Source organism: Chenopodium quinoa, unplaced genomic scaffold (assembly GCF_001683475.1).
Source record: "Chenopodium quinoa cultivar QQ74 unplaced genomic scaffold, ASM168347v1, whole genome shotgun sequence".
NCBI classification, from domain to species: domain Eukaryota; kingdom Viridiplantae; phylum Streptophyta; class Magnoliopsida; order Caryophyllales; family Amaranthaceae; genus Chenopodium; species Chenopodium quinoa.
Window position 1 is genome coordinate 6,227,346 of NW_018742390.1, and position 26,608 is coordinate 6,253,953.

General features: G+C 38.4%; 2 protein-coding genes across 4 annotated transcripts; both read right to left on the reverse strand.

Moving 5' to 3' along the window:
- Positions 1-15,873: 15,873 nt before the first annotated feature.
- LOC110700373 lies at positions 15,874-19,999 on the reverse strand. Of its 3 annotated transcripts, none has more exons than XR_002507201.1 (3): positions 19,447-19,988; positions 18,155-18,211; positions 15,874-16,559 (listed from the first exon to the last, which is right to left on the reverse strand). XR_002507201.1 is itself a non-coding variant. In XM_021877908.1 (3 exons), the coding sequence occupies exons 1-3, from the start codon at positions 19,467-19,469 to the stop codon at positions 16,284-16,286; spliced, it is 423 nt and encodes a 140-aa protein (XP_021733600.1). In that variant the 5' UTR covers positions 19,470-19,999; the 3' UTR covers positions 15,874-16,283. The 3 variants fall into 3 exon arrangements, 2 of the variants coding, with proteins under 2 accessions (XP_021733600.1, XP_021733609.1); XM_021877908.1 differs by having other exon boundaries at positions 15,874-16,626; positions 19,447-19,999; XM_021877917.1 differs by having other exon boundaries at positions 15,874-16,585; positions 19,447-19,997.
- A 1,703-nt stretch (positions 20,000-21,702) lies between these two features.
- Positions 21,703-24,273, reverse strand: LOC110701169. The gene is made up of 5 exons (XM_021878760.1): positions 24,229-24,273; positions 24,008-24,124; positions 23,386-23,944; positions 22,272-23,108; positions 21,703-22,127 (listed from the first exon to the last, which is right to left on the reverse strand). Exons 1-5 carry the CDS (start codon positions 24,271-24,273, stop codon positions 21,703-21,705), a joined length of 1,983 nt encoding a protein of 660 aa, XP_021734452.1.
- Between the last annotated feature and the right edge of the window lie 2,335 nt (positions 24,274-26,608).

Consider the following 26,608-nt stretch of genomic DNA (forward strand, 5'->3'; position numbering starts at 1 on the left):
AAGTGGCTAAGCTTCTTGATGCGGGAATTATTTACCCAATTGCTCATAGTGATTGGGTATCTCCCGTACAAGTTGTGCCTAAGAAAGGGGGGCATGACGGTAGTGAAAAATGATCATGATCAACTAGTGCCTACTAGGCTTGTTACCGGTTGGCGCATGTGTATTGACTATCGCCAACTTAACATAAGTACATGCAAATATCATTTTCCACTACCGTTCATTGATCAAATGTTGGAAAGGCTTACAAAGCATTCCTTCTATTGTTTCCTTGATGATTACTCGGGATTTTTCCAAATCCCGATTGACCCCAGGATCAAGAGAAGATGACTTTCACATTCCCCTATGGTACTTATGCGTATCGTAGGATGCCTTTCGGGCTTTGTAATGCCCCCGCAACATTCCAACGTTGCATGATGTCAATTTTTAGTGATATGATTGAGGATGATATAGAAGTCTTCATGGATGACTTCTCCATTGGAGGAGCCACTTATGAAGATTGTCTATCAAATTTATCTCGTTGCTTAGAAATATGTGAGAGAGCCAACATCGTATTGAATTTGGAAAAGTGTCACTTTATGGTGGAAAGTGGAATTGTTCTTGGGCACAAAATTTCCCATGCCGGCATTGAGGTAGATAGAGCCAAGGTGGAGGTCATTGAGAAACTTCCTCCTCCCACCAATGTGAGGGAAGTGAGGTCTTTTCTCGGCCATATCGGGTTCTATCGGCGCTTTATAAAACATTTTACTTTGATTGCTAAGCCTCTCACATCCCTATTGCAACAAGATAAAGAGTTTGTGTTTGATGATGCTTGTCAAGAGTCTTTTTTAAGGTTGAAAGAAGCACTTTACACGACTCCTATTGTCCAAGGTCCGGATTGGTCTCTTCCATTTGAACTCATGTGCGATGCAAGCGACGAGGCTATTGGATCGGTTCTTGGGCAACGAAAGGATGGGAAACTACATGTCATACACTATTTGTCTTAAACTCTCAATGATGCCCAAAGAAACTATACAACCACTGAGAAGGAGTTCTTAGTGTAGGGAATATTTCAAGCGTTCTCCCTAGCTTGAACCCCACTGAGGTCATACACTAAAGTACGGTGGTGTCCAAAGCGAAAGAAGATAGAGCAAAAGAGTCGCTAACAAGTTTTTTTAGGAACTTGTAAACCGTTCACGAGGTGAAGGTTACACCCCTTAACGATCCAAGAGATCGTCAACTCCATAAGGTCTTGAACCAAATAGGGTTTGGGGATGAAGGTACAAATCCAACCTAAAAGAGATTGAACCTGCCCTAATAATAGGCCTCTACTTTATTCAGATCGTATTCATGTGCGCTTTTTGATTAACATGCAATCATTAGGATTAACCCTAAACCTGTTTAATCTATGTTGGTTGAATATTAATGCACAAATAAATATATTATTGGCGATCACTTGAATTATAATCATATTAACCCTAAACAAGATTATTAATTATCTTATTAAGCATGATTACAAGTATAAATTCCCTTTAAACATGCATAAAAGGCGTGATCAAGCAATAACAATAAATAAGCATCAAGCAACATAATAATAATCATGACAATAATAATAATAATAATCATGATCATAATTAAAATAATCATGTTAAACCATAATATTAATAGCAAGATCCTAGGCATGATACTAACAAGATTAATAACAAACCCTAGCATGTCACTAAACAATAAAAATCAAATATTTAGCCCTAACATGATACTAACAATCATAAATATTAGGAAGAAAATAAAACGCATCATAACAATCATACTTAATGTTAAAGTTACCCTAGACATGATACTAGGAATATCATAATAACAACCTAAGCATGATTTCTACAACCTAAGCATGACTCACCGCGGAAAAAAACCCCGACCCAAGGAACCACTCGCAATAATTAAAATCATAAAGCATAAATAAATAATCACTGAGAAAAGATAACGAATCTTACCCTCGAAGCGAGCTTAGCCCAAAAATCGGGGCTCTTACTTGAAAGCTACGAGCACGTCAAGCACCGCGCCTCCGACGGTATCCACCCACAAAAAGGCGAACACAACTTTAAGGTCTACTACCTGGGGTTAGCGAGGTCCAACCAAAACCTGAGTGTTATATGAGTTTAAGAGTTTTCCCAATATTATGGAATGCTCTTTTTAACTCCCACTCAAGCAAAGAATTCTCAAGTCATTCCATGACTATTTATAAGGAAGTATGCCTTGTGAATTTCACTCATCTTTCAATGTGGGACTTTTCACAAAAAGATTTTACTTGTTACTTGATGCATTTTCCCGTCTCGCCAAATCCTAAATTTTGGCTCGACATTTGAGATTCTCCGACGCTCAGTTTCGACGCTCCAAGCTCGAATTTCCGACGTCTAAATGTTTAACACTCGGGCGACGAACTAATTTCTTCCGAATTAATTCGTCGAGTTGGTTCGTATATTTTGCTTGGGTGTGACCCGAAGGGTTCAGTCAAGATTAAGCTGTAATATTAATTATATTAATATTACTGATCGGAAACGGCCTCCACCCAGGCATTCCGATCACTTGACCTTACTGAATATATTAGCTTTCTAATAATTCTGAACCCACTATCAGAATAATACACTTGTTTGAAGGACACTATTCCTTTCAATCTCCCACTTGTCCTTCCGAACAAGTGTGCATTTAGTGTACAGCCCTTATCCTATGTCTCTTCATGTCTCTTCATGAACTACAGAGTAAGATTACTAGTCATCTCTGTTACGTCCAGAAGTGTTTCTCGAAATTCGAGTTTGACTGTTAATAAGCAGATGATTTCTAAAATCCATCTGAGCACGGCCATGCATTTTTCACAGTCTCGCTCTTCGAGAGGCCTTGTAAACAACAAGACATGTTCCCTATTGTTAGTAGGGGGACATTTCCAGTCTTGTAATGTAGCTTCTCTTACTAAGAGGACTCACCCGCCCAATATCTTTCTTTATAATCCCCAGTTACGGTAGACGTTTGGCGGATACCAAAGCGGACCAGTACTCAAACAAGAGATCTCCCACTACTCATGGTCAAAGGAAAAGAGTTCCGATAGTAATAATGAGAAAATACTTATGACGATTTTTAAATCTCTTAAAGTATCGTCATAGGTCGATCCAGTATGGTTCTAAACCAATACTTGTGCAAATGATTTATATCCTCATAGCACAAGAAACGGTGCTATAAATCATACTACACACTAATCTCTGATGGTCATCAATCGTCCACAAAATATGACCTTGATTAGGGATAATTTTCGATTAAAATATTCAATGTTCACTTAATAGGTGTTTCTTTATCCAAGCCATTGACTTGATACCCTATTTTGAATATTTATTAAAATCGAATGGACTCATTATTTAATTCTAAACCACAATTAAATAGTTTTGTGGAATATTTAGAAATATTTTATTCCACTATGAAACTTCACAATGTTTCATCTTATGATAAATGGTTTTTCCCAAATGTTTAAAGAGTAATACTCTTCATAAAACATTCATTGAAATCACACCCATATTTGATATGCTTGATTTCTTTCATGAAATTATGAATGTTGTCGTTCACTTATTGCATAGGTTTAGTTATAATTACTTTGCAAACCTTAGCATCTTCATTATCCACCATTTCCATAATAAGATGATAAAATTTTGAGAGTGTTAATGGATTACATGTGATTCAGGATTTATTGTCCAAGCAATGGCTCCCACTCATTTTCATGATTTGAGACCTTCTACTTGACAACCTACAATCATTAATGTTCAACAACGAACCTTTCCATTTAAAATCTATCTTATTATTGCCTTTAAGGCAACAATATTCTCAACATATATTTTAGTAGACTCCCCGATGATGCCTTGCTTGGGTTTTACTCCAAGCGACTCAGAACGATTTGGGATACCCTAATCACTTGTGATCATGGAAATTTTCCTTAAATTCTCGCACATTATACATGGATGCACATCCATGTTACCATTCTCAAGCCACGACACTTCTTGCCTCGTGCTTATAAATGGCTTCCTTGCTAAGGATCTAATCCTTGTTAAGGTTTGTGCTTGCAACATCAAAACTCAAATTATATTTGTTTCCATGCGTCAAGAACTCATCCAACTACTTATCTAAGTTCTTTGGATGTTCTTGACTATAATCTAATGATCTAATACTTAGATTAATGTCGATTGGTATTATATACGTACTTCACATGCTCTAAGCATTTAAGTCATCTGACGATTCCATATCATAGCTTTACATGATGGAATTAATTCTAGAATTATTCTCAATTTTATTCCATCCATGTAACATTTAGCTCATACAGTTACACTGAGTCTTGCCAAATTGTTCGCTATATGATGTGGTTGAAAGTCTCCTACTAGAGTCTTTCTTGTTTGACTTAGTACTTAGCCTAGCTTATACATAGGTCAAACATTTACTTAGCTTCATACATATGGGTCGAAAGCCTTTCAAAGTCCTTCATGTTTAACATGGTAATTTCTTTTACTCATTTAAACATTTAATTAAGTCTATACCATAGAACTTAATTCCCAACATGTACTAAGTATCGTCTTTAGCTCGGTCCATTGTCGAAAATACTTTCAAATCTAAACATTTAGCATTTGATGGTTGTTTCACAATAGAGTTCGTAAACTTCTTGTTGGACCATTACTTTTGCTCCCACTAAACTTCTTATTCATCAGAATTTCTATGTTTCTCCATAAGTCAATCCTCTTATTAACTTTATGAGAAAACACGTTCCAATTCCTTCATGCAATGCTTCCTTTAATCCCATGACGGATTCCCATGTGCTTGCTTTCAAATCTAGCATTATTTAGATTTTCAAAACCCTTAGACTATTCCATAGTCACTTCCAAAATTCCATTTTGGGAAGGCGGTTTTGGTATCTATTTTTCCATATTTCATATGCGCAATTTTGCTAGATCAATCACGAAAAGACTTGAGCATTCTGATTGGTGAATGGGATTTTATTAAAATCAACTCCTTGAAATTAATTATATCCTTTACAACCAATCTAGCTATGTATGCATATACATTTCCACATTTGTTAGTTTTCTCCTTGAAAACTTATTTGCAATCGATGGGTCTTTCACCTTTCATGCAAATTAATCAAGTTTCAAACATGATTTTCGAACATGGAGTCTATTTCGGATTTTCATGGCTTTTAACCATTATTCGGAATTTGGATTTGTCGTAGCTATCTTACAAGACATTATTCCTTTACTGTCTAATAGTAAATAGTATGCTTGAAAGTCTTAGGTTTGTTTCTAACTTAATAGAAAATTTATAGGATTCAATCCAAGCCTTTGGGGAATTCTATACCTATACGGGGCAATTGCATCAAACACTTAGTTTTAAGGCGCTTTCAAAGCCCTTTTATTATGTTGATCTTACTCCAACATCTTTAATGTTTTGTGAGTAATGAATTCTCTTTTAAGGCACTTGTAAAGTCCTTTTGAGTATTCTTGATCAAGCATTATCACGAAGTCCTTTAAGGTCTTCCGAGATTCTCAGTTCTAGTTTGTTGCTTAGATCGATGGTCATCGAGTTCATTTTCCTCCCACTTGTCGTTTTGGAAACGTGTTACTTTCCAGAAAGACACTACTTAGAGCAACAAATAATTTTTTGTTCTCAATTAGGATGTGGAGGTAATACCCGTAGTCTCACTTGAATGCTTACAAAGAGACATGTATATTGTCTTTGGGTAAAAGTTCGTTGTGAAACAAACAGTTAGCTCCTACTTGAGCTATCTTAGTCTTTATTGAGCCATTCAGCTCCCACTGAGTCATCTAGCTCCCACTGATCCACTTTGCTCCCACTGAGCTAGTGAACTCCTACTAAGACTAAGAGCCATAGACATATACTTGAAAAGACTTTTAGAAGTTATTTCTATCCATAACTGAATATGGCGTCCTTTCTTAGCTTCGACACATTGTTTAGTGTAACATTAGTCATTTATGCAAATCTTTAAGAACTTTATAGGAAGGGTTGTGAACCATCATCGTTCGAGTCATTTCCAAATAACACCGAGGTCTCCGTGAAGACACACTATGTTTTTTGTGGAGTTATTTATGAAAATTTTCATTCATAACTTTGAGATAGTCACGCTTGGCTCAAGCAAACATCGCTCGATCTAATCTAGACATTTTGATATCTTGCCAAGTCAATTGTGTACTTCACCGAACTCTTGAGCTACTCAAGTCAAGTTTGTTCACATTTGATGAATATAGCCATATCCTTTCAAATTCTTTGTGAAACGTTGAAGTAATTGAATCCTCTTTAGCCTTCGGAGTCAACTGTCTATACCAAGAACAATAGCTCTCTGCTTTGTCGGTTTCAACAAGTAAGACTTTCTTGTCTTAGAACAATTCCAATTCAAGCAACTATCAAGAGCCTATTTAATAGAGCCTTGAGTACGTTCTTGTCGATGTGACATTGCTAAAGATGTTTGGAACGCAAATCAAGCCCATGACTTGAACTTAGTGAGTTTATCATGTTAGAGAAATGTTTGTTTATAATCAAGCATTCTTAACTCAACTCTTGGATAACCATCCCATTCAAATAAATCTCGCAACTATTGCTCATTACTTTGAATGTGAGTCTTTCCGCGTGTAAACGGATCAGTTGCTGATTATGGAACATAATAACCATTACTTGTTCCAGCCTTTGGCTTAAAAGGTCTTTAAACAAAACATACGACCTTACAACTGAATTAGCTCTTCTTGCTTCATTCTAAGCTTGTAAGTCGATAACTTAGCTTAACTTCAATAGTTTGAGGTCACTATCATAGTGGAACACTCAAGCAGTATCCGATACTTGTGAAGATAACGAATTGCTAAGTAAATAACATGAACTCATGAGTTGAAATGAAATCTAATTCTTTTTCTTCGTTCCTTCTTTCCTATATTTCTTATCATACAATATCTCATAATATTACTTTAAGAATCATTTCTTTAAGTACCTTGACTCTTATACTTTGTTAAGCATAATCAAGCACCTAGTGCGCCGTAAAACAAAGTTCCATCTTTTCCATTAATTCTTACTCGAATTAATACATCAATGAGTCCTACTCAATTGTGATGCGAAAAGATACGTTGGTTGTCAAACATTGACAATTTTGAGTTTGCAACTCAATACCTCATGTTTTATCAAAACTACCTAGTATTTTGAATACATGATGTCCAACCGTCCTTTCGGACTTAGTTACAAAAGTCATTTATTAGAATTGTATTTTAGAAATGCTTTTCCTGTCTTTGAGATCTATTCTCAAGGATTTCCTTTACCAATCATGGAAACAATATTATTTGATTTAGAATACTATTAATATAAGTGCTAAGTATAACCATTTATCAAGAACATAATAAGTTTGAAATTTAATAGCATTCATGCAAACTTCAATCTTATTAAACGTCTTATTTACGCATAATAATTGTCCCTATTTGGCGAAAATAAGGCGATTCTAAGATCTGAAGAAACAAAGAGTATCTCTTTTGCCATGGTATGTGAGGACTCCTCACTCATCTAATGCATCTTTGACGATGTATCTCTTTTGCCATGGTATGTGAGGACTCCTCACTCATACCGATGAGTTAAACCAAAACCAACGTGCACACCCGGTGTGCCTTATACCCCTTGGAGAAGTGATGGCACCTCGCTTTGGCGTAGCCTACCATCACTCTCGTTCGGTTAGTAAGTGTTGTTTTGGAAAGGCAAGTTTGACTCAATATTATTAGGGACCTAGGATTTCTATGTTGGTTGATTTAAGTGAACTTAACTAATCATCGCAACATCAAGAAAAACTAAACATGCATCTAACGAATAATTCACATATATATAAGCATAAAATATAAAGAGAAATTATAGATGCATATTGGCAACTAGCATGACCCCTTGAAATCTTCATATCTTCAAAAGGTCTTCATTTGCAATTCAAGGCTTTGTCTTCCAAGATACGCCGTCTTCAAGACTTAACCAAACTATGCAAAAAACTAGTGTCTACAACTAGGAATAATCTAAATATTAAAGTACAAAAATACTTAACGGTGCGTAGACCGTATTTAGATTTACAAAAATACATAACGGCACGTAGTCCGTATTTTCTATCCTAGTCGGGTCCCACTAGTTGCTATTTCATAGAACCTGTGAGAAAGAATATATATATATTCCATTCATCCATTCACTATTTGTGAATGGCCCATGCAATTTACAACTTAAAACAAAGTAAAATGCAATTAAACAACGCGCACACTAGTAACTAATCTAGGTGGTTAATCCGATTAACACGCCTAATTAAAACTAGTCAAAGTTGTTTGACCGATTATATAATTTACGTCATTAATAATTGAAGCTCCCACTAAATTTCTCATTTCCTTAATTAATCTAATTAATTAAGTCGGTAGCACCCAAACTTGTCAAAATGAAATTTTGCCAATGCCGCTCAAAACCGAGGCCTAGCCTCCCAAAATTTTAATTAAAATAAATAAAATTAATTAAAATAAATAAAACGGAAAAATAAGCAACATCAAGCCTACTACGGCTAGCCACCTCACCGCACCAAGCATACACCTACGCCAAGACCACGAACACACGGCCCACGGCACACGGCCGCGAGCTGCTGCCACGGCACAGCCGCACGTGGCTGCTGCAGCCCGCACCTGCTGCCGCGCGTGTGGCCGCAAGTAGGGCGGTGCTGCCACCTTGGCAGCCACATATGGGCTGCTATGCAGCCCGACTCGCCAAGGTGATGCAATGCCTCGTTTTGCGTGCACGGCCTCGAGATTTGATCCCTTTTCGCGAGACAACAATAACTAATTCTAAATTAATTTTAGAATTAATTTAGAGAACAAAATAAAATTTTAAACAAGTCTAACTTAATAAAATTTTCAAAGTGCAAATAACCAAAATAATTCCAAGAACCATTCTTAATTAAATTGGTTTAGCTTGGTGCAACATAAAATTGAGGCAATTTCTCACTTTCAATTTAATCAATTTAAATTAAACTTGAGAATTTGACAAAGTAAAGGGAAGTTGGAAAAATATGAACTTTAATGTTCAAATGAAAATTCCAACATCTAAATTTTGTGAATCCATGAAAATTATATCTTCCAACATGAAGAAAACCAAATTTCTATCACAAAAATTGAAACTTTATGTTTCCAATCAACTCAAAATGATTAAAACATTAAAGTTTAACACAAAATAACATGGAATTTAGTGGTTTTTAAAGTTTCGATCACTTATCACAAATAAAGATTGAATCTTTAACACTAAGCCTCAAAATTAAAACTTTCACACTAAAAAGCAATTAGTTTTGCAATTATGTGAAAATAAATCAACCTTTAAGCATCAAATACTACCAAGTAAGTGTGCTTTAAGGGGACATAAAATTGCAGAAAATAATGCAAATAATCAACCATATAATCAACAATTTATGCCATTAATTTCAAGGTTAGAAAAGACTTAAAATTTTTCGTCAAAAACGAAAAACCCCTCGAAAAAGGCATTTCTGGTCAAAATTTGGCTAAAATCACAGCCCCCTTTGGAGATAAAACCCTTTCCAGAACACGTTTTCCACCCAAAATTCACTAGTCTTGGACGAAAATCTGGGTTCTGGGCCAAAATCGACATTAATACGGGATTAAAATAAATAAAACCGAGCTACTAATCTAATTAGCAACTTAAACCAGAAAATTAAGCCAAAATAAACCTTGAAAAACATGATTATAAAAAAAAAGGGGCTCTGATACCGCTGTTGGGGTTTGGTGAGTCCGACTCACCGCGGAAACAAACCCCGACCCAAGGAACCACTCGCAATAATTAAAATCATAAAGCATAAATAAATAATCACTAAGAAAAGATAACGAATCTTACCCTCGAAGCGAGCTTCGCCCAAAAACCGGGGCTCTTACTTGAAAGCTACGAGCACGTCAAGCGCCGCGCCTCCGACGGTATCCACCCACAAAAAGACGAACACAACTTTAAGGTCTACTACCTGGGGGTTATCGAGGTCCGACCAAAACCCGAGTGTTATATGAGTTTAAGAGTTTTCCCAATATTATGGAATGCTCTTTTTAACTCCCACTCAAGCAAAGAATTCTCAAGTCATTCCATGACTATTTATAAGGAAGTATGCCTTGTGAATTTCACTCATCTTTCAATGTGGGACTTTTCACAAAAATATCCCACATGGAAAGATTGGTGAATTCAACCCTTAGTTAAATAAACAAAGGAACAAGTGACAAGTGTCACATGGTTAGGTGTGGACCACTTTCTCACTTGGTCCCCAAGGCATTTCACATGCAATGTGAACTAACCATGTGTCACCCAACCTTGAGCCCCAAGTTGGGTTCGGTTGGCCCATTTTATTTTGACCCGTGTCCATGACCCATCAACCCGGGTCCACGGCCATTGCCACATGTGTCGCCACCGTGGCGCGCCGCCACCATGGCGCTGCCATGTGGCGCGCCGCCACCATGGCGCTGCCATGTGGCACGTTGCCAACGTGGCATGCTGCCACTTGGTGGCTGCCACTAGCTGCCACATGTGCTGCCACATGGCGTTTTGCCATGTGTGCTGCCACGTGGCATGCTTCTATTGGGCATGCATTCCTAGCCTTTCGCGTGGCTAGGATTTTACTTGTTACTTGATGCATTTTCCCGTCTCGCCAAATCCTAAATTTTGGCTCGACATTTGAGATTCTCCGACGCTCGGTTTCGACGCTCCAAGCTCGAATTTCCGACGTCTAAATGTTTAACACTCGGGCGACGAACTAATTTATTCCGAATTAATTCGTCGAGTTGGTTCGTATATTTTGCTTGGGTGTGACCCGAAGGGTTCAGTCAAGATTAAGCTGTAATATTAATTATATTAATATTACTAATCGGAAGCGGCCTCCACCCAGGCATTCCGATCACTTGACCTTACTGAATATATTAGCTTTCTAATAATTCTGAACCCGCTATCAGAATAATACACTTGTTCGAAGGACACTATTCCTTTCAATCTCCTACTTGTCCTTCTGGACAAGTGTGCATTTAGTGTATAACCCTTATCATATGTCTCTTCATATCTCTTCATAAACTACAGCTGGCGTTTGGCGCTGACTAAGAAATTGACGCGTTTTCTTAAAATCAGATAGAAATTGCCGTACAGGAGGATAAAATCGTATTTTCCTCAAAAAGGTTCTTTTATTCTGATTAAAACTCTAAAAAGTAAACAAAAGTCAATTTATCAATGCTAATTAAATTAGGAATAATAAGAACCTTCTAGAAGAATCTAGAAGACTAAAACCATTCCTAATTTCATTAGGAATGATAAATCAATATTAGGCCCTCCTCTAGATCATTGGGCCGCATATAAGGCTTAAACCAGGCCCAGTTTGGTAATTTGGCCATAACTTCCTCAATATTCATCGAAATTGGGCTTATAATATATCGTTGGAAAGCTCTTTTCAAGCCCCATCCAACTACACTACTATTGGTCCCATATCATGGACCAACCAAATAGGATTGGCTGTTTTCTTAAAATAGGTTTTCAAAAACAGAGAGAAGAGAAATGAAATTAAAACTTTCCACAACACTAAACTTTCCACACTTTTCACTTCATTCGATTATGATTCGACGTGAAATGTACTCATCACTGGGTTTGGTTTTGGGGAGACACAAATGGGTGTCTACAGAAGCCCCCACTTTGACTGAGTTTGGAGAAATGCGAGTTTCGAAAACAAAAGTCAAAGTATCGATAGGGACGGAGAATGATTCAGAACGTTCTGCGATCCTAAATCATTCTTGAAACGCCGATACCTGCAAACTAGCGTTAGTTAAACAGATAAAATAGTTAAGAAACACGTATCTCGCACCGTCGAGCACACGTCTCTGAAAGTAACCGATTTGCTGCTGTATTAATGTTTTGATGACCTTCTGCCAAGAGAATGCATCCCATTTGAAAACTTCTACGCTTGTAACTGCCTTCAGTTTTCGCCTTGATAATATTCCACAAACCAGGGAACACTATCAAAGATTGCTTCGCTTGAAACAATCCTCTTCCGCTTTGTGACCATCTTCCACGTCTAAGGGAACATGATCGAAGACAACTTCGCTTGAAATCACCTTCAGTTCTTTTTGACAACTTTCCACAATCTAGGGAACGATGCCGAAGATATCCTCGCTTGAAGCTATCCTCATTATTTGCGATAATTTTCCAAAGGAAATTACCGAAGATCTCCGCTTGTCGATCTTTAAAAGTTCGCTTGAACTTTGCTTCCGCTATGCCTGTACGTCGGCGCTTTTACTGCTTTTGAACTTGTATGTCGGTGCCTTTTTCTGAATGAATGAACCAGTATGTCGGTGCCTTTTGCGATAAGCCAATGCTTAGGCGCTTTAAGCCAAGCGAAACGATCTTTCATCAGGTCGATCACTTTATGCAATCAAGCCGATTACTAAAAATCATGTCAAATTGCTCAGAGGGGCTAACTGGCATACCAAGGAACCCAAAATATATTGCAAAAGGTTAGAACCACCGTACTGAGTGGCTGGACATTCTGGCGCCGCTGAAATAACATCAGCGCCAATAAACCGGCTGTAGCGCCAGGCAATAAAGCCTATCTGCTGACGCCAAGGTCTGGCGCTTGGCGCTAGAGTTGGGTTTTCCTTAAATACCTTTCTCTTCTTCATTTTCGCTGCTGCTCGTTGCATTTCTTGCTCGAAAATTTCCAGAACTTCATTTGAGTCGTCCTTGCTCGTTTCTCAACCAAATTCGCTCAAATTTGTGTCAAATCAAAGCTTATTCCATCCATTTTCCCAATCTATGTAAGTTTTCTTCAAACTCACACCGGTTTTAATGAATTTTGCATGTATATATTCCCAAATTTCTTGAAAATTTGAAACTTAGAATGATTAATTCTCTTCGTTTGTCAAATTTTATGCCATGAATTTGCTTGATTATGTTTATATATTGCCTTGGGAGTAATTTGAAACTTGTTTGACTCAATTTGGTGAAGAATTGAACAAATTGCCATTGTTGAACCTCTTAAGGTCGGGAATAAAATGTGGCTTGTTCTTGATGTTTTTCTAGAAATTATTGTCCAATTTGTCACAATAATTACTATAGTATTGCAAGAAATTGTTTGATTGCTTTAAAAATGTCGTTATGTTCAATTTGAATTTGTGCTCTGTTTTAGTACTACGTACTCTGTTTTTTGCGAACATAGTATCATGCGGCTAGGCGAACCTTAGATACTATAGAACCTTAACTTATGAAAATTTTGCACAATGTAGCATGGCTAGACAGCGAGGTTCCGGTTCATGGTCCCGAGACATTCGACGGAAGCATGATCCCGTAGAGGACGATGCCAAGCCGTCCACTTCGCTTGGTCGACTCCCCGAGTGGGATGAGCGGACCTTGTACTTTTCTCCCGTCCATCATATTTCTGAGAGGGTGAGACGGGGTATCACTGTTGGGAGGATGCGTTGTCATGGTTCCGGCTGTGACGGCTTGGGCGATCTGTACAAGATGTACATTGCCAGAGACGATCAGACGAGAATTCTATGGGAGTCTTGCGGTCTTACTACGTTGTTTGAGACCTCCGAGGCAATGGTTGTCTCTAGCGGGGGTCACCATGTAGTTCATGCTCTGGTGGAGTTCTTTTGGGACACCACCAACACTTTCCACTTTCCCTGGGGTGAGATGATGGTCACTCATACCGACTTCAGTCTCATCACAAGACTGGAGTTTAGCTCCGTGCCACTGCCGTTCGACAGCGGGATCGACGTCTTCTCCCCTGAGGTCGAGGATCTGTTTTGTCCGATTGCTATTCGGGCTCGAGCTGAGGTAGAGTCGACTCAGTTCAGCGCTAGGGGGATTCGCCGCTCGACTCTAGCAGTGGCTCTTGACGATGGTGCGACTATCCGAGAGCAGCGGGTGCGCATCTTTGTACTTATCTTGCTGTCAAGGACGTTCTCCCCTGACAAGGGTAGTAGGGCGCTGCTTTACTATCTTCATGTCGTCCGCGATCTACCCCGGATCGGGACTTATGACTGGGCCAGCTTGGCCTATGCTGATTTCATTCGAGCGCTGAGGGACTCGTGTCGACATTTGTCCTTTGGGTCGAATGTTGCTTTGTCTAGCTTTTGGAGGGTCGTAGAGGTAAACCTTATTCCCTATAAAGTTTAGCTCTACATTTTAGTTAGCATTTATTGATAACTTTAGCTTCTTGTAGATTTGGTTCTACGAGTACTTCCCCTCACCTGCGCCGGCAAGACCGTCGCCACGCAGGTTTCCAGTTAGCGCTTCCTAGGGCAGCCGCCGTGTGGGGATGTCCACTGCCTATGTCCGAGATTGGATCATCTCGGTATGATTCTATTCTTATTTAACATTTTGAGATGCTTTAGATAGATTCTTGCTTGACTGATGCTCTTTGCAGGAGCCTAAGGTGTTGTACCAACCGTGGGTTGACCTGGCAGTTCATGGGTTAGCTGCGCAGTATTCTGCTGAGCGTCGTTATTTCTTGGGGACTTATGGGGTGACTGCATACCTTGGAGAGAAGGTTGCTATTCAGCATTCCTCCCATACATTTGTCGTTCCTGCTCCTCCACCACGTCACATGTTTAACGCCACGAGGTTGTTGAGCATGTTAGAGGGAGCTGGTACCCCTTGGCGATCTTACACGATCCCTTGGTGATGCTATGGGGAGGAGCTACTGCCGTTGTTAGCTCCAGTTCCTGTACCTGCTGAGGATGTGGCGGTACGATTTTTCAGATTTTACCTTAAGTTAAGTAGCCCCCAAGTAATGCTTTACTGATTTTGTTTTGCCTTGTTAGGACGATGATGCTGAGTTCGTGCCACCCCTATGTCTATCCATTATCAGGGGACATATGGTCCAATTGAGGAGATGATTCCTCCGGCTCCTAAGGACGAGCGCTTCGTAGAGCGGTGATTCCTCGCCACCAGACTCGGGTAAGCTTGTTTGCTTGCAACTTTTGTCCATATATATTATCCATGTTTACTGACTTATTTCTTTGATAGTTCTCACGCGAGGTGGTTTCTGCGATGGCACGATGCATAGATGCCTTCCGGAGCCAGCTTGTCCGGATGAGGAACGTGGCTACCTGCCTTCGGAACGACGCCGTTCAAGAGGTAGTCTTCCCTTCACATGTTTTGCATTACTGCTTCTATTTTGCCTGTTTCTGATTTCAATTTCTTTTGCAGAGTGAGCCCATTCCTTCTCGTACCCGCACGAGACCTGAGGTGCGGAGGGATCCGGCGAGGTCTAGCTCGAGACGTCGCCGCACTACTTCGGGAGGTCGGGGCGTTCGTTCTGAGGTTGCCCATACCGAGGCGGTAGAGGGCTCGGGTTCTTCTTCTGAGGGTGCACATGCTGCGCTAGTAAGCCAAGGAGAGGCTACCTCGACTCTTAGAGGTGGTGGGATGTACGAGGTTTGCTCGTCATCGCAGCAGCCTCCGCAGCCTCAGCCTCAGGTTGATCTCGGGTGGACGGGTCCTACATTGATCTTTCCTCCTCCCGCGGAGACTGGAGCTGATGCTGGAGTTGGAGTCGGAGTCGGTGGAGAGGTTACTCCTCGTACAGCGGAGTTTTATGCGATGATGGGTTTACGTCCCCCGGCGCCGTAGTTTATTCCTGTGGTTTTTTTTATTTATTTTGACTTTGTATAGAACTTTGCCTTTTAGTTAGACTCATTTTTTTAGACATCTTTGTATATACATACTATTATGAGTTTATTTTATTTATCATGTTTGTTTTTTCATTTTTTTATTATTATTATGTGCATGTTTGTGTGTGCAAGGAAATGTGACAAATGATTTTGCGCAAAAATTCCGTCATTTTTATTATTGGAAAATATGAGTTTTATTGCCAAAATAAGAAAGTTACAACTTACAAGAAGCTAAGCTGTAACAACACCAAATACCATAGACAAAAAAGGCTAAACCAACACCAACAGTCCAAGAATCTACCCAAACCACCTTCTAGGAAGGGTGCTTGAGAGAAACAAGGACACCTAATGGACTCAAGCTCACAGCCACCTTCTAGGAAGGGTTCTGAGAGCCAGGACCAGACAAGAACACCTTAGACAGAACCAGCACAAAAAATAGACAAAAAGAGCAGCTGAAAACACCAAAACTAGCTTAAACGAGCAAACACAGAAACAAGAGCACTAAAAAACAAGAGAAAAACACCAAACTACCAGCTGCCAAAACAAAAAGGCAACATCAGCACCCAAGCTGCAGCAAACTTGCTGTCAAACTTGCTGACCAGAAACAGCAGCAAACCAGAAACAGCAACAGCAAACCAAAACAGCAGCAACAGCACCTGAATCAGCAACTGCAGAAACAGCAACAGTCTGCCAGAAAGGCAACTGCAGAAACAACAACAGTCTGCCAGAACAGCAACTGCAGAAACAGCAACAATGCAGCCAATGCCAAAGCACTTGAAAAACAGCTGCCACCCAGAATTCAAGCTGCAGCAAGCAGAAACAGTTGCTACGGACTTCAGAAATCAGAACAGCAACAACCATCTGAAACCAGAACACAGCAGCAAAACCTGTTAGAACAGCAACCAGAACCAGCTCCCTGTCATCCCAACTGAGCAAAAAGACTACACAATCAAGTACTTGCTTCCTCTACAAGCTGAATGAAAGATAATATCTCTAACTAGAACATCAACAGGCTTACAACAACTAGTAAACAAAACTGCATTCCTCTGTATCCAAATACCATAGACTGTTTCAGTGAAGGCTACCTGGATCACTTTGTTTTTCATTCTGGAACTTCTGCAGATTTTCTTCAACCATTCAATCTCACACTAGTAGAAAAAGGCTCATTTGCGTCGCTCATTTATAGTGTATTTGCGTCGCTTCTATGAGCGACGCAACTGCTCGCGACGCAAATGATTTTAAAGTCATTTGCGTCGCTCCTTTATAAAGGAGCGACGCAAATGACTCTTCTGATAAACTTCTTTTTTGTTATTTGCGTCGCTCCTTTATAAAGGAGCGACGCAAATGACTCTTTTGATAAACTTCTTTTTGTTATTTGCGTCACTCCTTTATAAAGGAGCGACGCAAATGACTCTTCTGATAAACTTCTTGTTTGTTATTTGCGTCACTTGTTTATATAGGAGTGATGCAAATGACTGACTAGACAATACAAAATTGATGTATTTGCGTCACTTGTTTGTTTAACGAGTGACGCAAATGAGGTGATTTTTTTTTAATTATAATAATTGCCTTGTATATGTTTGTAGTACCTGTTTTCCTCACTAGTGGTATAAAGTAATATGCTAACGCTAATATAATTGAAATTAAAATGCAATATTATTTAATAATGCAAATGTAAATTTCGGCATAGTCTTCTTTGTAATTTAGCCTACCCATAAATTTGGGAATGACGACATTATATTAACAACCTGTCCAATAATTTACATCTCAATATCATAGAAATTATACTCATCATCCCAACACCAATTAACCAAATTTCATTTCAAGCCTATAATCCAAAACAAGAGTCCAACATGCGCTAAGTTTACAACAAAACAATATTGACCTCTTCATCATTAATAAGTATAACACAAGCACCAAACCAACCAAAATGTTGGTAAATCAAATGCGTTCATTTCAAGCCTAAGAACTATAACAAAATAATCCAATAAATAATATGGAATTTGAAGCCAGCGTAATTCAATTTAGGGACAAAATCTTCATTTTCCCTAACACGATCGAACAAGTCCATAATGGAAGTCCACTTCCTTTATCTCTTGCAAATAATTTAAATAAAGTCACCAGTTCTTGATATCAAATACAATTAATCAATAAACAATCAGAGTTGAGAATGAAGCATCAAAGCAACAAAATAATATTCTACAATTATTTAAATAACTACATTGCCTTTCCAAGAAAATACTAATAGTTGTTCCTCTAATTAAGTATACTAGCAGAGGAATAAAGGATTGATGCCAATTATTTGCAAAACCTCTTAATACAAAAACCAAGAATGGCATTCATACAATTCGATCAGGATTTTCTTAATACAAAAACCAAGAGTGACATAGCCATTGTAATCATAAACTAATGCATGACCTTATCTATTGCACAAAGAAGATATCAATGAGATTTACCTATAAGGACCATCACCAATAAAAGCAATCCTTGCTTCTGGTAGTTCATCCATTACCCTGCTCAATTACACAAGTCAGATATTTAGGAATATCAAATTAACATACAAGATATTTATGGTGCAATAGGAAAAAGAAATATTAGAAAGAAAATCTCCTCTAGCACAAAACATTTACAGTTCACAACTCCAAATTTGCAATTTTAGCTCTTCTTAATTATTGAGACGTTAAAATCTCAGAGAAAGACAAATTAAATTACTACAGCAAACCTCGTGATTACAATAGGATGTTTCTCTCATGACCAGTGCTTAAAAAAAGGGAATAGTTAACCCCTCTATGTTCTACACTAATACTGTGACCAAAGCAATACTCAGAGTTAAATTAAGGAAGACTCAAAGTCTCAGACTAAAATAGTAAAAATATCCAGAATATTAGAGCAAACAAACAGCATTTAAAACTTATTAACTGTACATGAGTCTTCCTTATTATCCGAATAGTGTGCTGCTGGCTGCGGGGTTTGCAAGGATAGTTCATTATTACAATGGCTATGCTAAAAAGGTTCTGTTGCCCCCCTCTGTTCTAAGACAAAATGATGTGCTACAAGCTGGAAGAAACCGTGCCTTGGGTGTGTTAAAGTAAACTCAGATGCTCATATTATTGAGGGGTGTAAGGCAAGGCTAGGAGTGGTCGTTTATTTTTAACAAAACGGCCTGGTAAAATTATTTCAATACAAACACTATGTCATAGTTTATCTTTTCACGGCCAAGTATATCATGGAACATTTTTGAGCTACAAAAAAATGGGAAAGAGCTTCTCTAAGTAGTAGCAGGGGAAAAATCAACCAGAATGAGCAGCAAAACATAAAAATTTAAAAAAAATAATAAAAATAAATAAATAAAAACAGTTAGATTTAAAAAACTGTAAAATGAGCAGCAAAACATAAAAGAAAATACAGTCAGATTGGAGAAAATCAATAAAATAGTAAAATCAAAATTAACCAAATCAACTACATAAATTCACCAAAACAGAACCAAAATAGTGAAATCAACTACATAAATTCACCAAAACAGAACCAAAATTCCTTAGAATCGAGTATAAATCCTATTTTGACGAACCCTAAATTCGAATATGAACCCCAAAAAGCTGTTATTTATAAACATGTTTGTAAAACTAGAATTCATGCAAAAAACAACAACAAAATAGGTAGATGAAACTAAGTTAATTTACAATTGAATCCAAATATCTATGTAGATTGAAGTGCATGCTAAAAAAGAAAAGAGATGAAGAGGTCTTACCTTGCTTGAAATCGATTTTGCATATGCAACTTCAGCAACAATAGAGCCAAAATTCCATATTATTGAGTACAAACCCTAACTTTCAATTGTTATTTTGCTCAAATTTAATTAAGGTAATTTGCTCGATTTTTTGTAATTGAATTTCGTGGAGATTTTGGGTAGATTTTTTGCAAGAAAGTAGGGGATTTTTGCTCGGATTTGCTCGAATATAAGGGGTTTTGCCTCACATTTGCTGGGATTTTTTATTAGTGGTCAAATTGGTAGGTTATGAAGACGAATTTCGTGAGGTATTACTCTTAATTTGCTGATATTTAGGGGGTTGAACAGCAGGAAAGCAGCAATGGGGAATTCAGGGGTTTTACCGATCAATTTTTTGGGGTTTTGATGTTGAATTTCTGGGAATTTTGGGGTTGAATTTTCTAGGGTTTGGAGTATTGAAGTTCGAACAGCAGAAGGCAGCGAGAATTAATATAAGTCGTAATGGTCATTTGCGTCACTCGGTAAAGAAAGAAATGACGCAATTGACTCACACAGGTTATTTGCGTCACTTGTCAATAAACGAGTGACGCAAATAACATTGTTATATGCGTCGCTCCTACTTATAAAAGCGACGTAAATATAAATAAGTTGAAATATGTTTGACATTTGCGTCGCTTTATAACAAATGCCCGACGCAAATTACTTATAAGGTTGTCAAAATATCTTATTTGCGTCATTTGTTTCTATGAGTGACGCAAATAAGGCGACGCAAATGAGCATTTTTCTACTAGTGTCATCATCAAACTGCTGAACAGGCTTGGAGACATGTAAAATACCCAGAACCTTGTTCCAAACCTGCCTAGAGTACTCACAATTAAAGAATAAGTGTTGAACACTTTCATTACTATTCAAGCAAAAGAAACACCTTGGATCACAAGAAATGTGCCATTGAAGTAACCTATCCTTAGTAACGAGCCTATCCCACAGAGCTAGCCACAAGATAAACACACTTTTAGGAGTTGCCAAGTTATGAAAAATGATCCTCTTCCAAGGAACCTTAGAGACTTGAGGTCTAATAGCATCATAAAGCTTCTTGATTTTCATCTTATTGTCCTGTATGAAACCATCCCATCCCCCTTGATCATTCACAATATCTCTACAACTTAGGATTTTCTTCAAAAACCAGGAGCATTTAGCAGGGATAGGAGTGGTCCAACAATATTTATGCTTGAAATAATAAATATGGACCCACTTGACCCAAAGATTATCAGCCTTGTGAGCAATATCCCAAAGTAACTTAGTGACAGCTGCCTTATTCCACTCAGGGAGAGAAAGCAAATTCCAGCCACCACAGACTTTAGGAAGACAGACATAATTCCATGCAACCAAAGATTTCCTAGCAGGAGTAGAGGAGCTAGTCCAAAGAAAGCATCTGAATCTAGCCTCAATCTCTTTCAGAATTTTCTTTGGTAAGATAAAGATTTGAGCCCAATATGCCTGAATACCAAACAACACACTCTTAACCAACTGGAGCCTCCCAGCATAAGACAAGTGTTTAGCCATCCACCCTTGAATTCTAGCAGTCACTTTCTCCACCAAAGGCCTACACTGAGCAATTGTAAGCTTCTTAGAAGAGAGAGGGACCCCAAGATATCTAAAAGGAATAGAACCTTGAGAAACACCAAGAAGCTCTTTAAGTTCTGCCTGAACATCAATAGAAACTCCTCCAAAGTAGACTTCACTTTTATCAAGATTAGCAGAAATACCAGAAGCACCAGAAAATTTTAAGAAAGCTTGGAAGAGAAGCTTGATAGAAACACTATCAGCTTTACAAAACATCAACAAATCATCAGTAAACATCATATGAGTTAGGTTTAACTTTTCACATCTAGGATGAAAGTTAAAATCAGGAGTTAACCTAAGCTCATCAAGGCATCTGGACAGGTATTCCATTCCAATAGCAAAAAGAAAAGGAGACATAGGATCACCTTGCCTTAAACCTTTCCTAGCTTCAAAAGGAGGGGCAGGGAAACCATTGACAAGAATAGAATAAGAGACAGAAGTAAGACAAGTCCAAATCCAGGTAATAAACCTTTGAGGAAAACCAAGCTCCTGCATAATAGTAATCAAAAATCCCCACTCAACTAAGTCATAGGCTTTCTTCAGATCCACCTTAACCATGCATCTAGGTGAAATAAATTTATGATCATAGCCTTTGATCAACTCAGTTGCAAGAAGGATATTGTCTCCAATGTGCTTGTCTGGAATAAAACCTGCTTAAGCATCATCAAAGACCTCACCAATGACAGCAGCAAGCCTAGCAGTTATGACCTTAGAAATAAGCTTATAAACCACAGTGCAACAAGCTATAGGTCTAAAATCCTTAACATGAGAAGGATTAGGGATTTTAGGAACAAGAGTGATAGTTGTGCAATTCCATTGCTTAGGAAAGATCCCTTTTGTAAAGAAATCAATAACACTTGCATAAATATCATCTTTCACAATATGCCAAGCTCTCTTAAAGAAAAAGGAGTTAAAGCCATCAAAGCCAGGAGCTTTAGTGCTATCTATTCCTTTAAGGGCAGCATCAATTTCAGCATGAGAAACAGGACGAATGAGATAGCTCTGAGATACAGAGCTAAGCTGTTTACCTCTCCTCATAGTAACAAGATCAATAGCAGGAAGCCAAGGAGCCTTAGTCCCTAAAAGAGACTTATAGAAAGAAATAATCTCATGAGAAATAGAATCCGGGTCCTTAAGCAAAACTTGGTTAGAGTTAAAAATAGAGTCAATTCTGTTCCTTGCTTGCCTATTCTTCGTCACTCAGAAAAAATAATGGGAATTGCCATCTCCAAGCTTAATCCAGTTGATCCTAGACTTTTGTTTGAAGATGCTTTCTTGAATATCATTCCAGTGTTTGACAACCTTAATAGCATCAGATTCTTTTGCATAAAAATCCAAATAATCAGGATTCTGAGCCATTAAGTTTTGAATTCCAGCAAGTTCAACATTAGCTTGATCAATCTTCTCAGCAATACTGCCAAACTGCTTGCTATTAAGAGACTTGATACTAGACTTCACAGAATTAAGCTTCTGCCAGACAGAACTACCAGAACACCAAGCCTGAGAAACAATATCAAGGAAATCAGGATGATCAGCAATACAGTTGAGAAATCTGAAAGGTCTACCTTTCCCAGCAGGAGCAGGACAAATATCCAAAAGAACTGGACTGTGGTCAGATAAAGAAGGGGGAAGATAGACAGTTTCAACATGACCATGAGAGTCCAACCAAGCTTGGTTACCAAAGACTCTATCAATCCTAGAAAGAGTTCTAGGACCAATGTGAGCCTTATTTGACCAAGAGTAGAAGGCTCCTTTGCTCTTTACCTCAGTGAGGTCCAAATCATCAACCAAACTCTGGAAATCTCTAGTCTCATAATCAGTAACATCAGTACCATGAAGCCTATCTGAAGTATGAAGAATAGAGTTAAAGTCACCAGCACAGAGCCAAGGAGAATGCTGAATAGAGATGTTCCTAATCTCTTCCCACATAGGAAGCCTATCATGAATAGAAAGAAGCCCATAGATAACAGTGAGATGAATTTGAGTAGAAAGATCCTTAGAAAGGACACAACAATGTATAAACTGCTCATGAATCTTTAAGACATTGACAGTTACTCTATCTGCATTCCAACCAAGCCAAATCCTCCCTTTAGGAGAATGATCATAATTGCACACCAAAAGCCAAGAAGAGCCAAACTTCTTTTGGTAACTGAAAACATTTTTTTATTTGAATTTTATTTCAAGAAGTCCAATAACATCAACTGAATGAGAATGAAGCAACCTTTTACAGAGGCAACTTTGCCAGGGTCATTTAGGCCCCTGACATTCCAAATAGAGTAAATCATGAAACAAAAGGGGGATTAACCTCACTCTCGCTTGGATTTATAGTGAAACCACCTGCACCATCCATTTCATTTGCAAATAAAGCAACAAAAGCATTAGAGGTAGAAGCAGGCTGATTAACCCTAGTTTGCTGGCCTTTTATCTTCCTTCCAACTATTCTCCACCCCTCATCTGAGTTTTGAGGAGTATGAACCTGTGGATTGATAACAGATTGCCCATGAACAGAAGCATCAACATAAACAACAAGAGCAGGAGTTTGACTAGGTTGCTTCTGCTTAGGAGCAACAGGAGCTGGCTGCTTATGAACCTGCTTAGGCTTAGCAGGAGCAGGTTTATTAGAGAAATCATGGCCAACCTTGTTGCACTTAGAGCAAAAAGGTGGAGCCCACTCATACACTACCTTGAGCTTCAGCAGTTCCTTTGAGGGACTCTCAACCACGACAGTGTTAGGCATAGGCTTTCTAACATCAATTTCAATTAGAACCCTAGCAAAAGACACTCTAAGCTGTCTAGTAGTACACTCATCAGCACAAATTGGCACTCCAAGCAAACTTCCATTACGGCTAAGAGTATCAGATCCCCAACAATTAAGTGGGAGATTAGGAAACTTAACCTAGAGAGGAACAATTCTCAGTATTTCAGCATTAAAATCAAATTTAGGACACCCAGGCTAAACTATTGCTGGTTTTCCAAGGAACATATGAGGACCAGAACAAAGTATAGTATCTTTATCATCACTAGAACACAGATTAATGATAAAGTACCCATCATCATGCCAATAAACCTCTGGTGTCTGCATATCACTTCATTGTTGGGCAATAAAACGAAGAACATCAGCAATAGTAGGATAATAGCCAACCACATAGAAAACTAAAGCATTAGACCACTTTTTATTACCTGCATCAAGCTCAGATTCTTACAGTTGAGCAACTTGCTTCCCATCCTGAACTTTCAAAGCAACATAGGACAGGGGAGCTCCTTTAGCAGTCAGTTTTCTAGAGAAGGGAACAACTCGATCCTCACCATCTTTATATGTATTCTGCTCCGGGGAAGGTATAGAATGATGAACGGGAACTATCGGCTCAGATCGATGCCCAGATCCTCCAGCTTATCCACCTCCTGAATCCCAGAAACCCTAGGTACTGTTCTATTGAAAATCATCGAATCTGGCCTAGAAGTTGCTTCAGCAAATAGAGCAATAGTCTCAACATCAATTCTGGGAATAGCACCACATACTGGATGCACCAATGCCGACGCCGGAGTAACCAGCTCATCCACCTCCTGAATTGGACTAGGAACAACTGAAGTGCCTGAATTCCTCAAATTCTGCAAAATTGTGTCTAAAGATTCATGAGTATTCTTCTGCCTTACTACTTGAGGTGTAGAAGTGTTCTGTTTCTTCTTCTTAGCCATCGGATTTCAATATTGATGAAAAAACCGATCAAAGTTAAAGAACCATGGAGAAGAGAGAGAAGAGAGAAAGTCAACGAAAGTCAAACCTCTAACCCTACCTTTTTTATTATTGATGGAGGGTATCCGACTTTCTCCCTTAAAAAGAAAAAAATGAAAAAAAGCAAAAGTCAAATAAAATAATGGATTTATAAAAACTTGGAAATTAGTCCAAAAAAAAATATAATTAATATAATAGATATATTAATTAAAAAAAGGAATAAATGAATATTTAGAAAAAGATAAGGAAGGCGTAAAGTAATTAGCAGACTCGAATTAAGTTAAAAACGCGGTGTTTAAAAAGCGCGTACGATGAGGCAAATTGGCGCCAGCTGGCGCCATGCGTTTTGGTGTAGCGCCGGGCGCTACACTTAGCGTTTGGCGCCAGGCTCTGGCGTCAGGCGCCAATAGTAGCGTTTGGCGCTAAAGAGCGCTGACCCCGAATCCTTCCCAAATCAAAACTGCTCCGATTTTGTGCATAAATAGCCCCCTGTCCAGCCGATTCTCTTCATAATTTCAGCAGATAAAATATTTCTTAGCTTTTACAAAAATAATATCATGTCTCTAGTCACCAAAACTTTTACCAATTACACCCATGAATGGTGTCGGTCTCTTAATGCCAAAGAAAGAAAAGAATTAGATGTGTTTCACTTGGGGGGTATTTATGGTATCAAAGGGGTAAATCTTGACTCGGATTTTATTCATACCGCTCTAGAATATTGGGATGTAGATACCCATTGCTTTAGAATAGGGTATGATGAAATCAGCACTTTGGCGGAAGAAATTGGTGCTATTTTAGGTTTCCCTGTAATAGATCTTGTAGTAATCCCTATAATAGATGCATATTATTATAAGGAGTTTGAACATTTCTTCAATTTAAAAGACAGAGATCTATAAAAAATAGTAGATGGTAATATAGTTAATTTGAAAGAATTTGCTCGCCATTATTTTGAAAGACCTTATTCTGAATCCTTCCATGTTTATAGAAGAAGGGTTTTCTTGTTTTTCATGCTTAATTAATTTTTTCTTACTAGTGGTAAAAATAATGAGGGTCAATCAATTATAACCACTGTATTAGAACAAATTGAATCAGGGAGGAATCCAATGCCTTTAATAGTTGGAGAGACTGTGCTTAGTCTTGATGAATTAAAGAGGAATCCAAAAGCACCTTTTCGGGATTATACAATTTTATTACAGGTAGAAAAATAATATTTTTAATTACAGAAATCATAAATATATTTTTGTATTGTAATAATAATTTGATTTCATTGCAATTTTTTTACAAATGTGGCTAATGGAAAGACTGGAGTTAATTAACCGTCCTGACAACATTGAGAAGTATACTCCAAATTGCTTCGTGAGGAGGAAGAAACGCTTCTCTAAGATGGGGCGCCATGAATGGAAGAAGGTCTTCTAATCCTGCAATTTTGCCATCAAGTGGGTCATCCCTTGGTGGAAAATAGAAAGGATGGTTGGTGTCAACAAGCAACCTTTCTGCCGTCTTCCAAGCTTGTCCCGTATGACTTTTTACTGTCCCTTGAGGGTAAAAAGACAATACGACCTACTTCAGACTATTCCTTCCGGTGATCTTCGTCGTCCCTACGAGTTCCCTGTCTCCCAGGAAGTAGACAAGTTTGATGCTTATTGGAGAGCTAGACCTTTATGGGAAGTAATCACCCAAAAGGTTCCTCCTTCCTTGCCCAATGATGTGAAAAAGTGGTTTCTGAAGAAACCTTCAAAGGACGTGAAGAAAAATCAGAGAAAAACTGATGTGAAGAGTCGACTAGGTGACAAGGTGATTCATGTTAAGGAACGCTTAGGTGAAAGA

Excerpts from the sequence above, each read along its gene's own strand:
- LOC110700373 (XM_021877908.1), bottom strand. The coding sequence starts at position 19,469 with ATGCAAAATCGATTTCAAGCAAG. Across the intron at positions 18,212-19,446 it reads CAAAATCGATTTCAAGCAAG|GGTAATGGATGAACTACCAG; the intron begins GTAAGACCTCTT and ends GTAATTGAGCAG. Across the intron at positions 16,627-18,154 it reads ATTGGTGATGGTCCTTATAG|TTGGGATGACAGGGAGCTGG; the intron begins GTAAATCTCATT and ends CTTTTTGCTCAG.
- LOC110701169 (XM_021878760.1), bottom strand. The coding sequence starts at position 24,273 with ATGGGAAGCAAGTTGCTCAACTGTAAGAATCTGAGCTTGATGCAG. Across the intron at positions 23,109-23,385 it reads AAATGAAATGGATGGTGCAG|ATAGAGTAACTGTCAATGTC; the intron begins GTGGTTTCACTA and ends GTTGGAATGCAG. Across the intron at positions 22,128-22,271 it reads CTGGATTAAGCTTGGAGATG|GGACTAAGGCTCCTTGGCTT; the intron begins GCAATTCCCATT and ends AGTCTCTTTTAG.